General features: G+C 37.7%; 1 protein-coding gene across 1 annotated transcript in view; it reads right to left on the bottom strand.

The window, feature by feature from the left end:
- USH1C (Usher syndrome 1C (autosomal recessive, severe)) overlaps positions 1-19169 on the bottom strand; it is a 54431-nt gene that overhangs the window by 20744 nt on the left and 14518 nt on the right. Inside the window, exons 7-17 of the mRNA XM_009892046.1 lie at positions 14715-14823; positions 14591-14615; positions 13810-13867; positions 12943-13037; positions 10594-10678; positions 10098-10157; positions 9759-9815; positions 7819-7961; positions 7163-7228; positions 4040-4164; positions 562-611 (exon numbers count right to left, since the gene is read on the bottom strand). Of these exons, the coding sequence (XP_009890348.1) occupies positions 562-611; positions 4040-4164; positions 7163-7228; positions 7819-7961; positions 9759-9815; positions 10098-10157; positions 10594-10678; positions 12943-13037; positions 13810-13867; positions 14591-14615; positions 14715-14823 (873 nt within the window). The remainder of the gene's footprint in view (positions 1-561; positions 612-4039; positions 4165-7162; positions 7229-7818; positions 7962-9758; positions 9816-10097; positions 10158-10593; positions 10679-12942; positions 13038-13809; positions 13868-14590; positions 14616-14714; positions 14824-19169) is intronic.

Raw genomic sequence — 19169 nt, 5'->3', positions numbered from 1 at the left:
ATAAAGCAATAGCAGGAATAAAGTATTATTTAACACTTGAATAATTTGAAATTGCAATACTTTAGCAGCAGATCTACAGATAAAAAAGCATTCTATCAAGCTTAAAGATTTTCAATTGTTTTTGCTCATTCTGTGATGTACCTGCCTAAAAGCCTTTTGCCTCTCCTCTTACTGGGAGATTTGCAAAGGTATAACTGGGAACTGCATACTTGGTTCCCATTGAATTTTTGTCTCTGGACTTTTTTTTTTTTTTTTTTTTTTTTTACGCATTATTCTGAGGACTTTTGGAGAACGTAAAGACATGCACAGCCCACCTGTACTGAACACCTTCTGCAAAGTGTTGACATACACTTCCCACTGCAGCTGGCAGGACTTGAAAAGTACACAGTATTCAAAAGGACAAACTCCCAGGCAGACGCATTCCAAGTGCATCTTAAGTTGTGCACACATTAAAAGAAGAATTTGACTATAAAGAATGTCTAGTAATAACAGAGAAGAAGAAAAAAAGAGGAATTAAAACTGAAATGCACAGCAAACAAATTCACACATCAAACTTTGTACCTTACGGATTGTGGGAAATTTTCCTTCATACCGATAAAACCATCCAAAAGCTACAGAAAGGGAAAGGAAAAGTTGGTTTTTGAGGAAAAGTCAAGGACTGGTTCAGATTCAGATCAACCCATGCTGATACACGTAATGGATTAAAATTTATTTGAAGGCACAACACCAAAGGTTTGATATTACATGGCAAGTTCCTAGACGACTTCTTGATCAATTGCACTGGTCACAAGTTACCCCTATTTTAGACACACATTTTACGTTAAGTAAAGCAAATGCAACAATTAATCTTCATACAGAAACATACAGCCATATGCATTGCCAAGATCTTTATGGTCACAGTCTGACTTTACACTAGTTTTTAACAAGCCTTCTTAAAGTGAAACAGGTATTGAAATTCATTCAAGCTTGTGGCAGAACAGTGTCATCTGAGGAGACAAAAAAAAGCTCCATTTCCTAGGATAAAATATTTTGAGCCAAGTGCATAAATATTAAAAAACACATTGCTAAGTAAAAACATACAAAAGAATTCATTAACATAATTTTATACAGGAAACACTGATAACACACACAGCTCTCAATACAATCTACCTTTCTGTAGGATTGACAGAATTTGTATTAGGGTCTCTTTAGAAAGCAATGACAGCAGTGTCATAACCTTTCATGATTTACCAAAGGACTACACATACTGCCTGAGCAAAAGCAAATGATCAGTTCAGCGTCAAGACTGACTGTCAGGAGGAAGGGAAACACAGGAAGAATCAGAATCAGGATAGGAAGTTAAGGCTGAGCAGCAAACCTGTTTGTCCTGCTTCATGATCACTTCATCCATGTCGTCTGTTTCAAGTTGGTCATGTGCAACTCCCTTTAAATCTACTAGAGAAACAAAGGAGGAAAGGAGTGAGAGGATAGAAATGACAGTCTAACTGGAGGTTCCCATGAAATGAAAAAGAGCAGCAATGTGTGACCAGACAATTCCATAACATAAAAAGTAGTTAGCAAAGGGATATTTTTCCACATAATTAAAAAAAAAAAAAAAAAAAAGAGCTCCAGCATCATTGAAATCAATTTCCAACCTCCTTCAAACCTGAAGAGCAGCTAGGATCTGCATATGGCCAATTAGTCTGCTCTGCTATGAGGGTAAGCTTGCAAAAGTAGGTGGCTTCTCCTGTAATTAAACCATGAGCAGTTCTGGATATCTGGCCTCAAAGAGAAATACCAACCTTCTACTGCGCTGTCACTTGGGTCAGAAAACTAAACAGATAAAGATGGTTGCAGAAGAAACCTTTCCCCATCTCAGTTTCAAAACGATGAAAAGTTAAGTGACTTCCCCAAAGTCACACAAAAAACAATGTTATCAGGCTAGGAACTGACCCAGGTCTCCCTTAAGTTATGCAATACCTGCCCTGCAAGCACTTTCCACTTTTTCCTTTGCCTAATACCATTTTAGTACACTCTTCACATACTATCTATAGCTCCCAACTTAGCCTAACTGCAAATTAAGCTCCGAGCATCTTAAATTCCTTTGGACAACTAAGTCAGACTTACACTTAGGGGCAATTCTTCACGGAAAGGTTGCAGTGTACAAACAGTACCTCCTCAGTCCCTCGACTAATTCTGAAGCAGACTGCCCAGTGATATGAAATCAATTTTCAGGCTGTGCAAACTACAGCCTGTTTTGAAAGATTTGCTGCAATGGATGAAAAGAGGAAAGACAGGAAAAAGGAGAACAAGGGCGGAAAAAGAGATAGATTCAGTAAGAAATATGATAGTAGGAGAGGAATAGAAAAAAAAAGTAAGGAAAAGGTGTTTCAAAGTCTACAGGTAATCCACATTTGAAAAAGCAGGATTTTTTTTTCTACTCTGACAGATGGTCTATTTAAGATATTAACATATCTGCTACTACACACAGCACCTCATGGACAGATGCCTGAATTTTGCAAATTCTTAGAAATGTGCATAGCTTTCTCACTATTAGGTCACTATGAATTGATTCAGAAGTTCTAATTCCATGCTTTTAATTAGCACATGCTTACATGCTTTGCTACCCAGGCTCTTAGCATGCAAGATTATTTTTGCAACCGTTGTAAACATCATTCTGCCATCATCATTTCATTTTCAAGATAGTTGTCAAAAAAGTATGGACTGAAAAAAGTGATATGCAGAAAAATGATGTGGTAAATACTTTAGCGTGAGAAGGAATAAATTAGATGTGAAAGGCATGCTGGCAAAAACCAGATTTGTTAATAGATCAAGGAAAAACACTTTTTTAAAGTAGCTGATTCTTCAGAATATTTTCTTTTTCTTTTTTTTTTTTTTGTCTAGTGTCTTACTGTTGCTTTGCAACAATGCCTTCTCTTGCATTTTTTGATTACATTCAATATATTCTCTACTCCATAAAGTTGTTCACTCCTCCTCATGGAAGAGAAGCAAGGGAGCTTCAAGACATTCCTACAGCCACCAAAGACTGCCAAAATAAGAGAGGACTGAGGTCCTGATGAAGAGATGAGGGAAAAGATCTTTAGATTTTTCTGAAGACCAAACATTGATTTAAATTTCCTCCAAACCAAAAGCAGGGATTCCATATCTATCTTCTCTAGTCAGAAGCAAGCAGACAAAAATACACAAAACCTTAACCTCCACCCTCCATAATACACTAATTTAGAGTAAAGGAAAAGAAAAAAAGTAACAATAGGAATAGCACAAAGTGCATTCATTCACTCCAAATTAAACTGCAAATATAGTACTAGTGTTCTACCTTCAAACACTCCACCTCCCAAGATCTCTTCTCGAATATAAAAATGATGTTAAATTATTTGTTGATATGATTAATGCAGAAAGCTCACAGCTAATTCCATATGAAAAACAGAAAAACCCCACACTTGTCTCCCCTTCTTCATACCTTCATTTTCAAAAGTAACAAACCCCAGTAATAAGATAACCATAAAACCTAAACTATTACTTATTACTATAGGTAATATTTTCTTCACTGAGATGAAAGCACTCATATGTATATAACTTAGCCTTTAAATATCAGCTTATCCACATGGACATAAAACATAATCACCGATCATATAAAAACACACAGCACTAGTTCCATAGTGAAAATCAGCACAAATCTACTGATGCAAGAACTGCTCTGTGAAAAGGTTGACAAGCAAAACACTGAACAGAAACAACACAGAAAACAATGCATCCAAACCCTGGGCTAAAGAGATTGATGCTTCAGACACTGAGCTTTTTTTTTTTTATTTATTCTTTTAAAAACCATGACTGTTTGAGTGGATGTAGATTTTGCAAGTTAGGTACCTGTTAAATAAGAGCTACTAAATTAATCTATCACATCCTTCCAGCCTTCTGAAAATAACCAAGTTATGGCTAAGTTGTCTTGGACACAAACTGGTGATATATTCCACACGCCTCAGTGATGTGTCTGAAACAAATACTGTCCCTGGGAGGCAGACTGAAATCAATTACTTACTTTTGTGTTTGGAACGAGGGGCAGAGTGCACTTCTGCAGTTACAGTTTTTAGAGATTTGGGAGGTTCTTTAGGACCCCAGTCTTCTTCCCACTCCTTTTTAAATTTCTCCTCCTCTGCTGTTATCCTATGGGGAAAAAAAAGCGGCTAGGAATTCTGCGTATAAAAACAACAGCATCAATACAAATTCCTTACAGTCATTTAGTGTTCAGTGTGTTTGGGTTTTTTCTCTTTAATATAACGCATAATAAACTGCCCCTCCCCAAACCAAGTTAAATATACTAAGCTACTAAGATAATTTGTAAAACATAATGTAACTGAGCAAAATATTATTTAATATTGAGACTTCAAAGACCAGTTATATAAACACCTGCACAGATACAAAGCCCACTACAATACTGACTGTCACCCTAACTGAAGTGAAAACACATCTCTCATCTAATAGTTTTTCACTTTTAGAACTGGGAAGTATCTGTTAGAAAAATAGCCCTTTTTAACTAAAATACTAAGCAACAGAATATCTACCACATGCCTAAATCAGATGTTACAATGGTAAATTATACCTAAAAAGTGTGTGTCTTTTTTCTAGATCTTATCTCTATTTTGATGGTTGCATCCTAAACATATATGTTATACTAAAAAGTGGCTCTTCCCAAAAAAGAACCAAATACTGTTGAGACATTAAAGTCAGCATTCTAGGAAAAGAGGAAAAAGAAAAAAAAAAAAAAAAAAAAGAAGAATTGTCACACTTCAGGACAAAGGAGCCCATAAAACAAATAAATTACATAGAAGGCACCTAGAAAGACACCGTGATCAAAAAAAGGACATTTTGAAGGAAAATTCATCAAATCTCAAGTAGGTCACAAGAGAACTGCCATATAACCTAATAACTTGTAGCTTCATATACAGTGCCTTTAAGCGATCCAAGGTCTATTCTTGGATGCAGCCTGTCTTGAACTGGTAAACTGATATACGGTGCCAAAATTTACCAGGTCTTAGATATATATGATGCTATTTATACTTGGATTATCTTTTGCATCTCTAAATTAGCTCAGGTAAATTTAAAAGATACCCACATGTGGTCAAAGCACTATCAAATCTGCTGCTGAGGTCAGTATTTAAATTTGGAGGCACAGTCAATAGCAGGGAACATTGGACAGAATGTTTAAATTTGTTTTAAAAATTCATTTTAATAACAAAAAAAGATTACAATGTAACTCAAAGCACACAGAGTTAAGGACCTCTGCCATTTAGGCACATTTGAATTTTTTTCTTAAAATGCAGGCACTAAAAAAGGGCAGTGACTTTATACAAGCAATTCCCGCAGAAAAGATTTTAAAAATGTGCAAAGGGTGATACTTACAAACTTTTAATTACAGGAAAGCATTATATTCTAGTGAAACTGCCTGCCTGCAATTGCTTATTAAATCTAAGCTTTAGATCAAATCTAAGTTCCTATACTACCATCCTCCCTCTTATACACCAAGGAGATTGACACAGACTTAACAATTTGGATTGTAATACAAAAAGTCTTAACAAGTGTCTGAGCAGCACTTGGAAATTATACAAGGAAGCAGAAAGACGTGCTAGACCTTACAATGAGCTGTGTTCAAGGCACCGAATCATGGAAGTCTTCTCTGAGTGAGGAAATATGCACTTAGTTCAGAAGGATACTACAGATATCGAACATTCATTATAACAGACAGGCAATCTGGATTTGAAGAATGGAATCGTTCTTCATCTGTGATGGTCTGCTTTTACAGCAGCTTTCCTGAGCTATTACAGGAGTTTTTACAGCAGACCACAATAAAGAACAGGGTGTTTTCTACTCCCCAGAAAATAGAAAAGGAAAACGTGTAAGAATTCACCCACGTGCTGCAGTAGAGCCCACAGCAGGACTGTCAGAAGATTTTTCTCCTGTGACAGCTGGGGAATATATTCTTTTTTGCACCTCAGATTCAGAAATCCTGCACTTTTTCTATCAGAGAATTTTAGCTAATACAGGTATGTTAAAAGGGACTGAAGTGAATGAATATGAATTAAAAACTGTTTAAGATGTCAAAGACGTGAAGCTGAATACTTCAGGGTCAATCTTAGCTCTAAAAGGCTGCACCAAAACAGATATTGTGCAATTTCACACTATCTTTCATGCAGTTTCCAAACATCATTTAGAAGGGAAATGAATTACTGTCATAACAACAACATGCTATACTGGTTAATTTTAAAGTTCCAAATGTAAAACAACACTTAAGTTACATTTATAGTACTGATATTATTACACAATCTTTGAATGTGTCTAGTTCCTAGAACCACAGATTTTTAAAACCAGAATAGACTGTGATAATAAAAACATCGGATTTCCTGAATAAAATAGGTTATCGAACTTCCTGCTTTCAGTGCCACAGTTTTAATGTAATTAATTCTCTCCTTAGAAAAGCAAAAGCCTACTTAAAATTTATGACGACTGAAATTTCTACTCAAGACAATTAGCATCACATAGTCCTTAGTTTAGTCTAAATCCACATAGCTTTTGTTTTCAGAACACTGTTTTTAGAACATTGTGTAGACTCTTACAGATCATGAACAAACTACCTGTGTTTTGGTTTGGGTTTGTTTATTTTTGGTTGTTGGTTTTTTTTTTTTAAATATAACCTAAGTGGATATCTCATCAAGCCCCCGAGTATATGCATGTTTTCTAGCTCTTTAGTCAGTCTTCTTTATTTCTTCCTTGATCCATTTGCTTGCAATATTCATTTCTTTTTCTGTTAGAACTAAATGAAGTGCTTCAATGACAACAGAGTAAACAAGTTATGAGACACAGAACTTCCTTAATATTAAATTTCTCTGTACATTTATAACATTTTTTTAAAAAATAAGCACTCAACTTCAATTTCACATTGAATTTATTATCATTACAACCCTCATGTTTTCCAGGTGCTGATTTTCAGATCAGTTTCCTATTCCATAACTGTGGTGTACTTACTCATATGCATTGGACTCTACATTTAGCTAAATGTAAATATACACAATTTATTTAAAAAGAATATGCAGAATGTTTTCAGCCTGTTTTAATATATAAGGACCCTTTTTCAGGCAACATATTGCCTGTGTAGGTTTTTACTTACTGCTCTATTTCTCTACGATATCTCTCTTCCTCCTCTGCAGCCTTCTGGGATATCTCCAGTTTTCTTCTATAACGACAGGAATTGGGACACAATGATAAAAATAATATTTTCTGAGTAAGAACTTTTCAAAGTGTGTCAGCATAGTCAGTAAAAGATATAGACAGCAAATATATACACGTTGACAAAACCCACTCCTTTTTAAAAGTCATCTTTAAGATACCAAGGTTTCAATATACTTTTGTAGGAACCCTGAGGACATTCATGACCATCTGGATAATAAGGTCACATCACCTATATAACTCTGTAAGTCACTATCTCCTTTTGAGACAGTTCCATGGTGTGTTATTGTAAGAGTATATAATTTGTAACTGACCTTCTAAAATAAAGGATGAGGGGATGGCATCAGGAAAATAACTAAAACCCCATTGGACTATAGAGGTACAAAGTGATCCCTCTACTCAAGACACATTTGAATTATACCGGCTTTGAAAACCCAGAACATCAAGAGCACCACAGTATAAGGATTTATGAGAGACTCTGCAACAGCAAAATTAAGTTAATCTAACTTGGGAATCTTCTCACAGTTGTTCCTGTCTTCCATGCTCTTTCCAAATCCAAGCTAAATTTTTCAGACTGTCTTATGTAAGAGTCCTTACAATCTCTCTTTCTCTTGCTGCTCTTTGATGATTTTGTTGGTCTCCAGCGCAAGTCGCTTCTGATGCATTAACTCCTGGCGTTCTTGCTCACGAAGACGTGCTTCTCTCTGCCTTTCTTCTTCTGTCATGAACAGCTCCTTTCCCTGCAATCAGAAGCACCACCCAAATCAGTGGTGAAAAAGTCTCATGAATGCAGTTCTTCTACGAAATAATTCAAACACCACATCTGACATTTCCTCACATCACTTTTTCTGAAAGACCCTGAAAGATCTGACCACTTCATTCCAAAGAGCTACTCCAGTTTCATTCTAAGTTATGATGCGCTAAACACTGCAGAAGAGGCAAGCAACTACTAACGTCAGCAACAATAGTGTAGGGGTCGTGCGTAAGACGTGGTAACGTGTCACCCAGAAGAAACTCCGCATTGTACTTCACTGAAATCTAATTGAGCAATGCAATGCAAGAGAACAGCATATTGAATGAATCCCAATGTGGAAGAGAACTACACAGTAATTGTGTTTTAATGCTCTTGTCGCTGCTGGGGAAAGGTACAGGGAGCCCAAATACAAGGAACATAAGATTGCCAAAAGGTTATACAGTTCACGCATTTCAGGTGCTTTTGTTCCGGTTTCATTTGCTTTATGGTTACGATACAAGCACTATTTTCTAGTCAAGATATTTCCATGGTTCTATTTGTGGAACACTTTGATAACATTTATCTAATTTTCATTACTGAAATTAAAATCCCACGTTAATTAGGAAGGCAGAATTTTTCATGTCTCTAAGGCTCAAAGCAGACAGCTCTAACAAAAACAGGCAATGAAGAATGCCTTTGCACCATGGTCCTTGCTGACCAAAAAATAGGAGTAGAGAAGCTGTTCCCTTTTGCGACCTCTTCTTCTGTACAAAGATGTGTATTGAGGAAATGAGAGACACACAAGGTGAAGTAGGATGGAGCAGAAGAGTTCCATAGCAAAAATTCACCATTTTAAGGATGCAATCCCAGTGGTACATGCTGGAGTAGATCAGATCTTTTCTAACAGTTGGTAACATACCTGGGAGTTGACACTAAGTCCTTAGGATGCTGAGTTCCTGAAGCTTTATCAACTAGTCTGGACCATCTGTTTTAACAATGTCTACAATGCCTTTAGACAACTGCATCTTTTGTTACTGTAAGAGTAGTTTCATTAATCCATGAATTCCTTAATATAGCTACACAGTATACATGAACCCTTAGGAAGCAGCTTAAATGATTTATTAAATCTTGTTTTCCCTATTTAATTCAGTTGCAAGGCAATTAGAAAATACCATCTTTGATTAGTCTACAGAACTCAGGTATCCTCTTGTATATAACTACACATTTTACTATAAGGATTAAAGCAGCACAAACAATAGAACATTTATTGAAAGCCACACTGAGGTCAGTGGAAAGATTTAATTAATTTTAGCTGGCTTTAGATAAGGCCCCACAGGCACATAATGGTGGAAATGGAAAACTGAACATTTTTCAATCTGTTGTTACACTAAAGAGATCAGATAAGCAGTTACACAGGGAATTAATTTGGAATAAAACTAAAACATCAGCTATTCACGAGGAAAAAACTGACTCTAATCCAATTCATGTTTCAGCAGAAGCAGCTATCTATTAGAACAGAAGCTCTCAAACATGAGAAACCATTATGATAAAATTATTTCCATTCCTTGTCAAGGGAATGGTTTTGCACTGGCCTACAGTCATGAAACTGTTTTATTTGAGAATACTGTGCATAGCTATTAATGAAATAATCAAAAGACACTCAACACTGCCCTGGTTTGACAGAATTCATTAGGATAGACATTATAATGAAACACAGCTTTACTACTAATCTGTTTATTTTCACCATTTATTTGCCCACATAGTATTTTCAGAGATATTCTGCTTTTATATGTATATTACTTACAGCGCCTGCTGCCACAGAGATAGTCAAAGCACGACTACTTTTGAGAACTCTGACAGCCTGCAAATTAAATTAAAACAAAAATCAGTCTGAATTGAGTGATAAAAAGCCTGTAGACATAGGATGAAAGATGCTGGTTGCCAAGGCTGGAATTTCCACAAGACCTACCTGAACCAAACAGAGTGGTACATATTCAAATCTCCAAATTCCTATGTTCAATACACAACCTCTTTGGCCAAGTAACCCGATATCAAAACGTATTTTTTGCAGCCAGGAAAATTGGACAGATGCTTAATAAGCTGCGAACTATGTATTCAGGGAATTGGGAACATTTGTTCTTACCTCTTTATGATCCACATGAGAAAAGTCCACTCCATTTACCTCAACAATCTGATCACCGACCTAAAGAAGTTAATCCAAATTTTAGTACAGATGCTAAATAAGTACATATATTAAATGAAAACAGAAGAGAGATAGTCTCTAATATTCTTAATACAATAATCAAAGGCACTGGCAGAGTACAAGGGGAACAGATAGGAAAGTGGCCAGGCCTACACGTCCTCCCATATAAGCATTTCCTACTGCCACTGTTTGAGTCTGAATACTGAGCTTGATGGACTGTTGGTCTGATGCAGGAGGGCACTTCTAATGTTCTTAAAATTTAGGAAGCTTGTTTCATTTGAAATGTAACCACATAGTATTTCTTTCCCATAAAAAAAAAAAAGGGGGGGGGGCAAAAAGCACAGCTAGAGACTTTAAAGTGATCCAGAATCCTTGAAATTGTAAATTCCTAACAAAATTTCCTTGTGGTACCTACCTTGGAAGGTGGCATACTTACCTCTAAGCCCACCTCTGCTGAAAGAGAACCCGGCTTAACGTTGCTGATAAAAATGCCTGGTTTTTGTGTTGGACCACTGGAAATACTGGTGTAATATAAAAAATAAACATCTACAGGATAATATTTATAGAATAATACGGTGTAATACAGTGAGCAGTCTTAGGTTTTTTTCCTCATAATTTGTTTCTGTTGTGGTTTGGGATGGGAATACTGTCGATAGCATACTAATGTTTTTGGTTGTGTGTAAGCAGCCAAGGCCTTTTCTGGTCCTCACACTGCCCCGCCAGAAAGTAGGCTGGGAGGGCACAAAAAGTTGTGAGGAGACACAGCCAGTACAGCTGACCCCAAGTGACCAAAGAAATATTCCATGCCATGTGACATCACGTTCAGTATCTAAATCTGGGGGAAGAAGAAGGAAGGGGGTGAATGGTATTTGTCTTCCCAAGTAACCGTCACACATGATGGAGCGCTGCTTTCCTGGAAATGGCTGAACGCCTGCCTGCCAATGGGAAGCAGTGAACGAATTCCTTGTTTTGCTTTGCTTGTGTGCAAGGCTTTTGCTTTACTTATTAAACTGTTGTTATCTCAACCCATGAGTTTTCTCACTTTTACTCTTCTGATTCTCTCCCCCATTCCACCTAGGGGGATTGAGCAAGCAGCTGCGTGGTCCTAGTTGCTGGCTGGGAATAAGTCACAACAGTCCTTTTTGGCAACCAACAACTTTCTCGAGATTGACATCTTCAACCCACAGACTATAGGCATGGACCATGCCAGATACACCAGCTGCGAGCTCCAGACATAGCATGCCACAATCCACCACCACCCAGACTGCACTGGAACACAGTGAAGCTCCAGAACACCTGCATTACATCCCACCCCCAGTCCCTTTGGGCCAGGTTATAGGATTTAACATTGCAATGAACTCCTCCCCTTGCTCCTAGCCTGGCTAGCAACAAGCAGTTCCTGCTACAGTAATTCCCATAAGACGCAACTCAAATCCCAGGCTTAACTTTATTGATACTTTTACTCTTCTGATTCTCTCCCCTCATCCCACTGAGTGCCTTTTAATGCCCAACATGGGACTCTTAATCCCAGGGTTGAAGATGTCACATTAGTGTGCTGTCAACAGTATTCCCATTGCAAACCCAAAACACAGTACTATACCGGCTACTAGTAAGAAAGTCAACTCCATCCCAGTCAAAATCGCAACAGTTTCTGATTAAAGAATGTTTTTGTGGCATTAGCCTACTCTGAAACAAACACCAAAATTTGCCAGTACACACATAATCATCCTACTTTTCTATTCTTTATACCACAAAACTGTGATTTAAGAAAAAGCTAAAAGAAAAATATTCAAGGCTGTGAATTTTTCCTTAGGTGTCGAAACTAACATAGTAGACTGACTATACTGTTTAAGGGACTCGGACACTAATGACATTGGAAACCAAGCATGTAATACAAGGAAGAATTACTAATTCCTTGCACTTTTTCTCACTGAACTGAGGTATACTGTATGTATAAAATAATGCTATTTTTCAGGGTTATTTATTAGAAGAAGGAAGGATGTTTCAACCAGGGGCAAACATCTAGCCTGGAAACTAAGCTCTAGTCTAAGCTACAAACACAGCAATGATTTTTGTAAATAATACATCCAGCAGGTGATGTTAAACCATCCCTCCAGGTCCGTAAATAATTTTTTTAAACCTTTAGATCTTTCAAATAATATGAAAGAAAATATATGCTTTAGAAAATATTTTGTGCAGTTCCGTCTTGGTAACTTCAATTATATATTCCTAAATAGATGAGAAATTCTACAATACCTCTTCTTCCCCAAAAACCTCCATAACTAGCTGCAAGGACAGGAGTCTGAGAAGCATCTGTTCATAGTTCTAGAAATTTTTCAAATTCAATATTACATTTAGGAACTGGATATAGCTGTGTGATGGCTTCTTAGTTCTGAAAAGGGTCACAGGAAGCAGTCTACAGTTCAGGGAGTGAACCTGACACTGGATGGTGCTGGAACTTGCTACATCACAAAGCAGGATTTAAAAGTATTTTAAAATGTAAAAGCATTTAAAAGATCCAATTCCACGACAACTTTATTATGTCACTTTCAGCCTGCTCTTATTTTTAAATGTAAAGACTTTCTCAGTTTTAAGTCAGAACTTGTAACACTTTATATATAATTAGAAAAAGCATAAAGTGTGCCACAGGTATCCTCCTGTTTCAGTTTGCCTTCCTTGTGTGGATCTCCATTTTCCTGATATCGTATCAACAAAGGATGGAAATAACTGCCTTGGCTATCTCACTTAACAAACCAATGACATTAAATAAGAAACATGTACCCACCTGCATCCCATGCCTTTTGTACCAACCAAGCTAATGAAGACTTTCTTCTCTTTATTGTCTCTCCCTCCAGAAGAAACAAGGCCAGCAACACTGCCCTTTCCTTCCTGTAGGGGAATTAAAAGATGCTGCAGATGTTACTCTCCGTTGAAGCTGTATCAAGACTAATACAAAGCTTCACGAAGCCAGGATCAAACCCTGCCAATATCAAGATAAGATTCCTCCAAGGCCCTACCAGAGATGAATGTGAGGTACAGTCATTTCAGTGGAGCTACATGACTCGGGTGAAAGACTGAACTTATCTTTCTATTTGGAGAAGACGGTTTATATAGTCAAACTTTGTCTTCAGAAACGGGTGAAAGAAAATTAGGGGAAAGTGATATGGCAAAACAATCACTTAGATGTTACCTGACAAAAGAGCTGGAAAAATACATGATAGCACTCACTATTTAACAAAGTCTTTCTTCCTGAAAGCAAAAGAATGGTAATTGTGGTCTCTGTTTTCATTGCTGCAACCCATCGAAGTCCCTTGCACTCGTACCTGTCATCCTTCCACTAATATAGCTAAGATAGGCCAAATCTGTTAAAGACTTATATAGTAGAACTACAGGCTGGTAAGTTAATAAGCTCAAGCAAAATAAAGTACCAATTAATAAGTAAAAGATATTTCATTGGTATGATGCCCTTTCCTTATCTAATGATTCTAGAATCGTTTCATACCACAAAGGTGTTTATCCCAGAACACTTGTAACAAGATATTGCATCATAGAAATACGTACAATAACTTCTGTAATAAGCTCTGATGACAGAGTGTTTCAGAACCATTACATATTTCCCAGCAGACATCTTAATAAAATATCAATGTCTTACCCCAGAGTCTGACACAAATTGGTCCACATATTGCCATTTAAGGGGTTCATCTGCTGAACTGGAAGGAAAGAGTAACTTAAAATAACAGTGACAAAATAAATGTGCATGTATTCAAGAAACTACTTTGGAAGGTGGCCTACATTTTGCCTCCACAAGTTCCTTTGGGTATCATTCACAACTAGTTTATTTTTCAGCAATATAAATAGAACATCAAACAAGCATACAATTATTTAGGCTAGTAAAGCTGGTCAATAAATACATAAATAAAATTGAGAAAACCTCCTCAAGTGAAACACTTTTGGGAAACTCTAAGGAAAAACTGTGAAAATAATCATAAGGACTTAAACAGCCTGTATAAGTGTCTATGGGAAGACGCACCTCCCATTATTAACATTTCTCAAACATTTCACCTAACGTTTCAAATTTTCAACAAAAATTGGAACAGGACAATTTGAAATTTTTCTAAGCTTTGAAGCAATCCTCAAATGTTATATACATAGAGAAGCAGTGCAGCTAGTTAAGCTAGATGCATTGATAATGACATTTCCAGGTAATATCCATGAGAAATGAGGAAACAGAAATTGGTTCACTTAAGCAGGCAACTGGCATAAAACGTCAGATTCATCAAACAAGACACCTGCCTATTTATCACAAAGGACATGCCATTTTAATCCGCTACATACAACCTTCAAACATACAGATAAACACAGAGTTTCTTTCGATATTGGAAGAAGCTATGTGAAAATGAATAGCAATTTGTTTTCAAATTAAATACCATTACCTTTTGACAGGTATCATGCCAATATCTGAAAAATAAAAATACTCTGCTAAGTAACACTTTCCACAGGTCACTAGCAATCTATTAACAGTGATCTTCAGTGACACAGATTTTTGATGTTACTTACGTCTTACTTTTATGGACACTATTTTCTTTGTACGAATGAGGTTTATGACTTCTTCATGTGTGCACGAAGAAATGGAATATCCGTTTATACGAACTATCTCATCTCCAACCTCAAAAAAGAAAGGAAAAAGAAAAAATAAACAGTGAATAACGTTAAAAAGTTTTTAAGCAATGATGCAATCTGGCAATCATTGTGATGCAAAGGTTTGATAATGCTGAGTCCTGAATACTTTCTGAATTTCAGGTGATGTCCAGATCAGATTTACCTGTATTTCTTTGAACGTAATATTAAACACCGAAAGGACAGGTTAATGGCCAAATAACAATTTTAAAAATAATAACTAGTAGAAAGGATAAAAATTAGACTCTACACTTCAGACTCATACGCCACAGATTACCTTAAATACAAGTGTCCATATTTCAATTCAAATAATTTTGGAGTGATTTTCTTTTATACTCCAGCAGTTTAAGTTTGCTTTTACCGTATGTTCTTTGAGATACCTTCTGAAGTATTTTGATCAACAGGAAAGTAAACTTGGTCTTATTAACATCTGTTTAGTTATAATAGTCCTATACTAGCATAATGAATGCTTATTCTGGGATGCAGTAGCTTAAGTCTTCTTGGATCATCTACATTACTAATGTAGGTTACATGCGACTCATAGATGACAGATTTTCAAATGTTTCACAGCAGCAACCCATCCTTCCTATTTCATATACCGTGATCAAGAAGATGGTACCACCACCCTAATATGGCCCCCAGGCTGTGGCATTCCCCCTGTTGTATGACATGAAAAAAGTGAGAAAACCTGGGATAGAAACATAGAAGGAAGCTCCCACTGTACAGAAGTCAAGTCAATCACTTATTCCAAGCTTACTTAGGACCCTGTGTGTATGCGATATATATATATTTGAGCTCCATGGGTGACAGGGAGAGTGGTCAGCTACAGAACAGACCAAGAATATGCACTCTGAATAAGAGACAAAACTAGTGGTATCCCCAAGACAAATTTACACGAAGACAACTGGACTGAAAGCAGCAGTAATTTGCACTCTGTCCTCCACCCTAAAGGACTAGCTCAGTGTCTCTGCACAGAGATCCTCTGGTTATCTTCCAAACCTGTGTGCCCTATGTCTCACAAAATGGGTACATAATGGACGGAAAAACAACTGGAATTTTCCACACAAGTTTCACCTGTTGTGCAGGAAAAGATGAAGGGTTTTACTAATAGGAAAAAAAACAAACCAACAAAACCTCCACCACCAGCATTCCAGAGGAGAAACCCATACCTAGATAACCAGCGTATACTACTGCAAAAGATAACTCTTGTTGCTAGTGTGTAATCCCTGCCTCAAAATAGTTCAATATTGCTCTAAGCAAATCACAGAAAAAGATGTCACAAAACTCTTGTAAAGGAATGAGAGCAGAAATACAAAAACAACTGAACTATCCTCCAGTATCTTTATATTAGTGTACTGCATCAAAAAGATGTAACATATCTGGAAGCAAAACACTGCAGAAACAAATTGATGCAGTGCATTCAATTAATCTCCAAGACTCATTGTCTGAGCCTAAAACAGGCCAGCTTTACACAGAAAACACATATGCCCTGGTATATAAATTAAGCACAAAGAGCATTCTCTAGCACTGAAGACAGTTCCTCCAAAGCAGAGTGGATCCATGTAACCTGCTCTCTAGGAGTCACCCCTGACGTGTTATCACCTGAAGTGCATAAGAGTTGATCAAGAGCGCTTCCTGGCATCAATCAAAGGCCACACTGGGGACCTGTCATGGTTTCGGCTGGGATGGAGTTGACTTTCTTACTAGCTGCTGGTGTAGAGTTATGTTTTGGGTTTGGGATGGGAATACTGTTGATAGCACACTAATGTTTTTGGTTGTTGCTAAGCAGTCAAAGCCTTTTCCGCTCCTCATGACCCTCTGCCAGCAAGCAGGCTGGGAGGGCACAAAAAGTTGTGAGGAGACACAGCCAGTACAGCTGACCCCAAGTGACCAAAGAAATATTCCATGCCATGTGACATCACGTTCAGTATCTAAATCTGGGGAAGATGAAGGAAGGGGGTGAATGGTCAGAGTTACGGCATTTATCTTCCCAAGTATCCATTACAGATGATGGAGTCCTGCTTTCCTGGAAATGGCTGAACACCTGCCTGCCAATGGGAAGTAGTGAACAAATTCCTTGTTTTGCTTTGCTTTGCTTGCAGGGCTTTTGCTCTACCTATTAAACTGTCTTTATCTCAATCCATGAGTTCTTTCTCACTTTTACTCTGATTTTACTTCTGATTCTCTTCCTGCGGTGGTGCAACCCGCCCCCGTGTTCAGGCTACTTGGTACTCAGCATGATTTCCCTCCCAACCTGGGCTGCACAACAATACAATGGACTAGAACGTAACATAATGGTCTAATATGAAAGAAAGAAAAGGTGAAGAGCAACGGACCAGAACACAATAGTGGGCTTGGTCCCCACAGCTCCTACCATCACCTACTGCCTCTGCTCTTTTGTAATAAGTATTATCAAATCTTCCTACTGTGATCTGTTCAGCTAAAAACCCCCACCAAAACTAATACATTCTCCCCCCAGCCCCAAACCATCCACTTTTCTTTTTCACTTGTTTCACAAATTTTATTTAGTTTTTTTCTGGGAAGTGCCACATGCTCTGCAATAACACGCAAAACACTAACAACATATTCACTGTACCAGTATAGTTCATGCAGTGCAGTTCCCTCTTCACTGAATTTAAAGATTTTTAGCTGGCACAAAGCAGCATCAGAAGGCTACAAAAGCAAAGAAAATGCACTATGTGACTGTCCTGCAGAAGAGAATACACTTGCAGAGGCAGAACATGACTGTGGTCCCCAGCCCCTAACCAGTGGGACTGCTGCTCCACCTACTGGATACCCAAAAATTTCGCCCAAGGCAATGGCCCGTGTGCAATTTGCAGCACTCCTAAGATCTTGACTGTTTTCATTTAAACCAGTCAGATTTTTAACACGATCTTTAATAAGAGCATAAACAGATCAGTACGGAAGGCTTTTGAACATCCAATCTTTGGTAAAAATGCAGAACTGGGCAAGGAAAAGCACATGGGGTCTGCAGTTTAGCATCGCACCCCTGACAGCTCTCCCTGTTAAAGAACACTTGCTTAACCAACTTGTTCCAAACATTCAAAAGCACATTCATCCACCCACCCACCCCACAGGCCTGGCAGCCATACCACTGCACTCCTCTTTCCCCTGCAAATACACTGCTAAATTCTAAGCCACTTCCCCATCCCAAACCCAAGAATTTAGTCTAGACATGTTTGATTGCCCCCGACACTTCAGGAAATCTGTTGTAAATAATGCATTTTTATGACCAGGATTAGCACTAGCAATGTGGCTGTACTGCCAAGAAGCAAAAAGGCTCAGAGATAAGTCAGTCTTGTGGCACTGTGCAAAAAGACTCAATATCCTCTACAAACCATAAAGATACTCAGCCTATTTAGGATTCTGATGGTTATTCTAGGAAATTCTAGAACTTACCTTTCCTTTTCAAAGGAAGGTTGAGTTCCCCAAGAGTAAAATGCTCAAAAAGCTTCTTCCTCCATTCCCATCTCTGGCCTCTCTCTGGATTACTCGCTTGCCAAAATAACCTCAAGTATGCAATGTTGACCTCATTTGATCTACCTAGACTTTTCTGTTGATCTTACATTATTTGTTGTTGGTGGAGTTTTTAATTTGTCTTAGTTTACTGCAAGATCCCTCCTTTACTCACATCCTTTGCATCATGCAGGCTATAACAGACCATGGAGCCTGGGTTCGCACAAACCTGGCTTTTTAAAAGGGTAACCTAACCTACTGTTATTAACTACAATGCCATAACACACAGAAGCATCCCAGTTTTAGGACTGCAAATGGCAGTGCCATTTGTGAGTCTCCATATAGCTTCTGTATCAGCAGAACTAGTGTTGCTCTGAGGACATCATCGTTCACTAAGCGAGTCATATTTGTTAGTATTATATCATCTCCCTAAGAGGCACACACTTACAAAATTATAAATGCAGCCACAACATATTTTATTTTTTGCTCCCATATGTGAATGACCTTTTCCCCTATAGATATTTTTAATACTCCTCTTTGCTGAGCTTCAGAAGCCAAACGAAAAGACCGTCTAGTACTCTTCACTCATCTTAATGACATTTCTGTTACTGACTGAATGTGTGACTGATGATGTTTTAGAAATATCTCAGGCTAGGCTGAACTACAGGACACATAACAAGCTGCTTCTCCGCAGGACACCAGAGCAGCTTTTCCTGCAAAAAAAGTGGCCATATACTGAAGTAATTAATAGTTGTTTTCATGTATTTTGTTACTTTCGTGCTGGTATCACTGTATACCAACCTTCTGAATCTGAAGCAGTAGAGATAAAAGTCTGCAGGATTGAGTAGAGTAGAACAG

Source organism: Charadrius vociferus, unplaced genomic scaffold, assembly GCF_000708025.1.
Source record: "Charadrius vociferus isolate BGI_N301 unplaced genomic scaffold, ASM70802v2 scaffold179, whole genome shotgun sequence".
NCBI classification, from domain to species: Eukaryota; Metazoa; Chordata; class Aves; order Charadriiformes; family Charadriidae; genus Charadrius; species Charadrius vociferus.
Note: the sequence above shows the minus strand (reverse complement) of the source record. Positions and strands in the feature narration are given on the sequence as shown.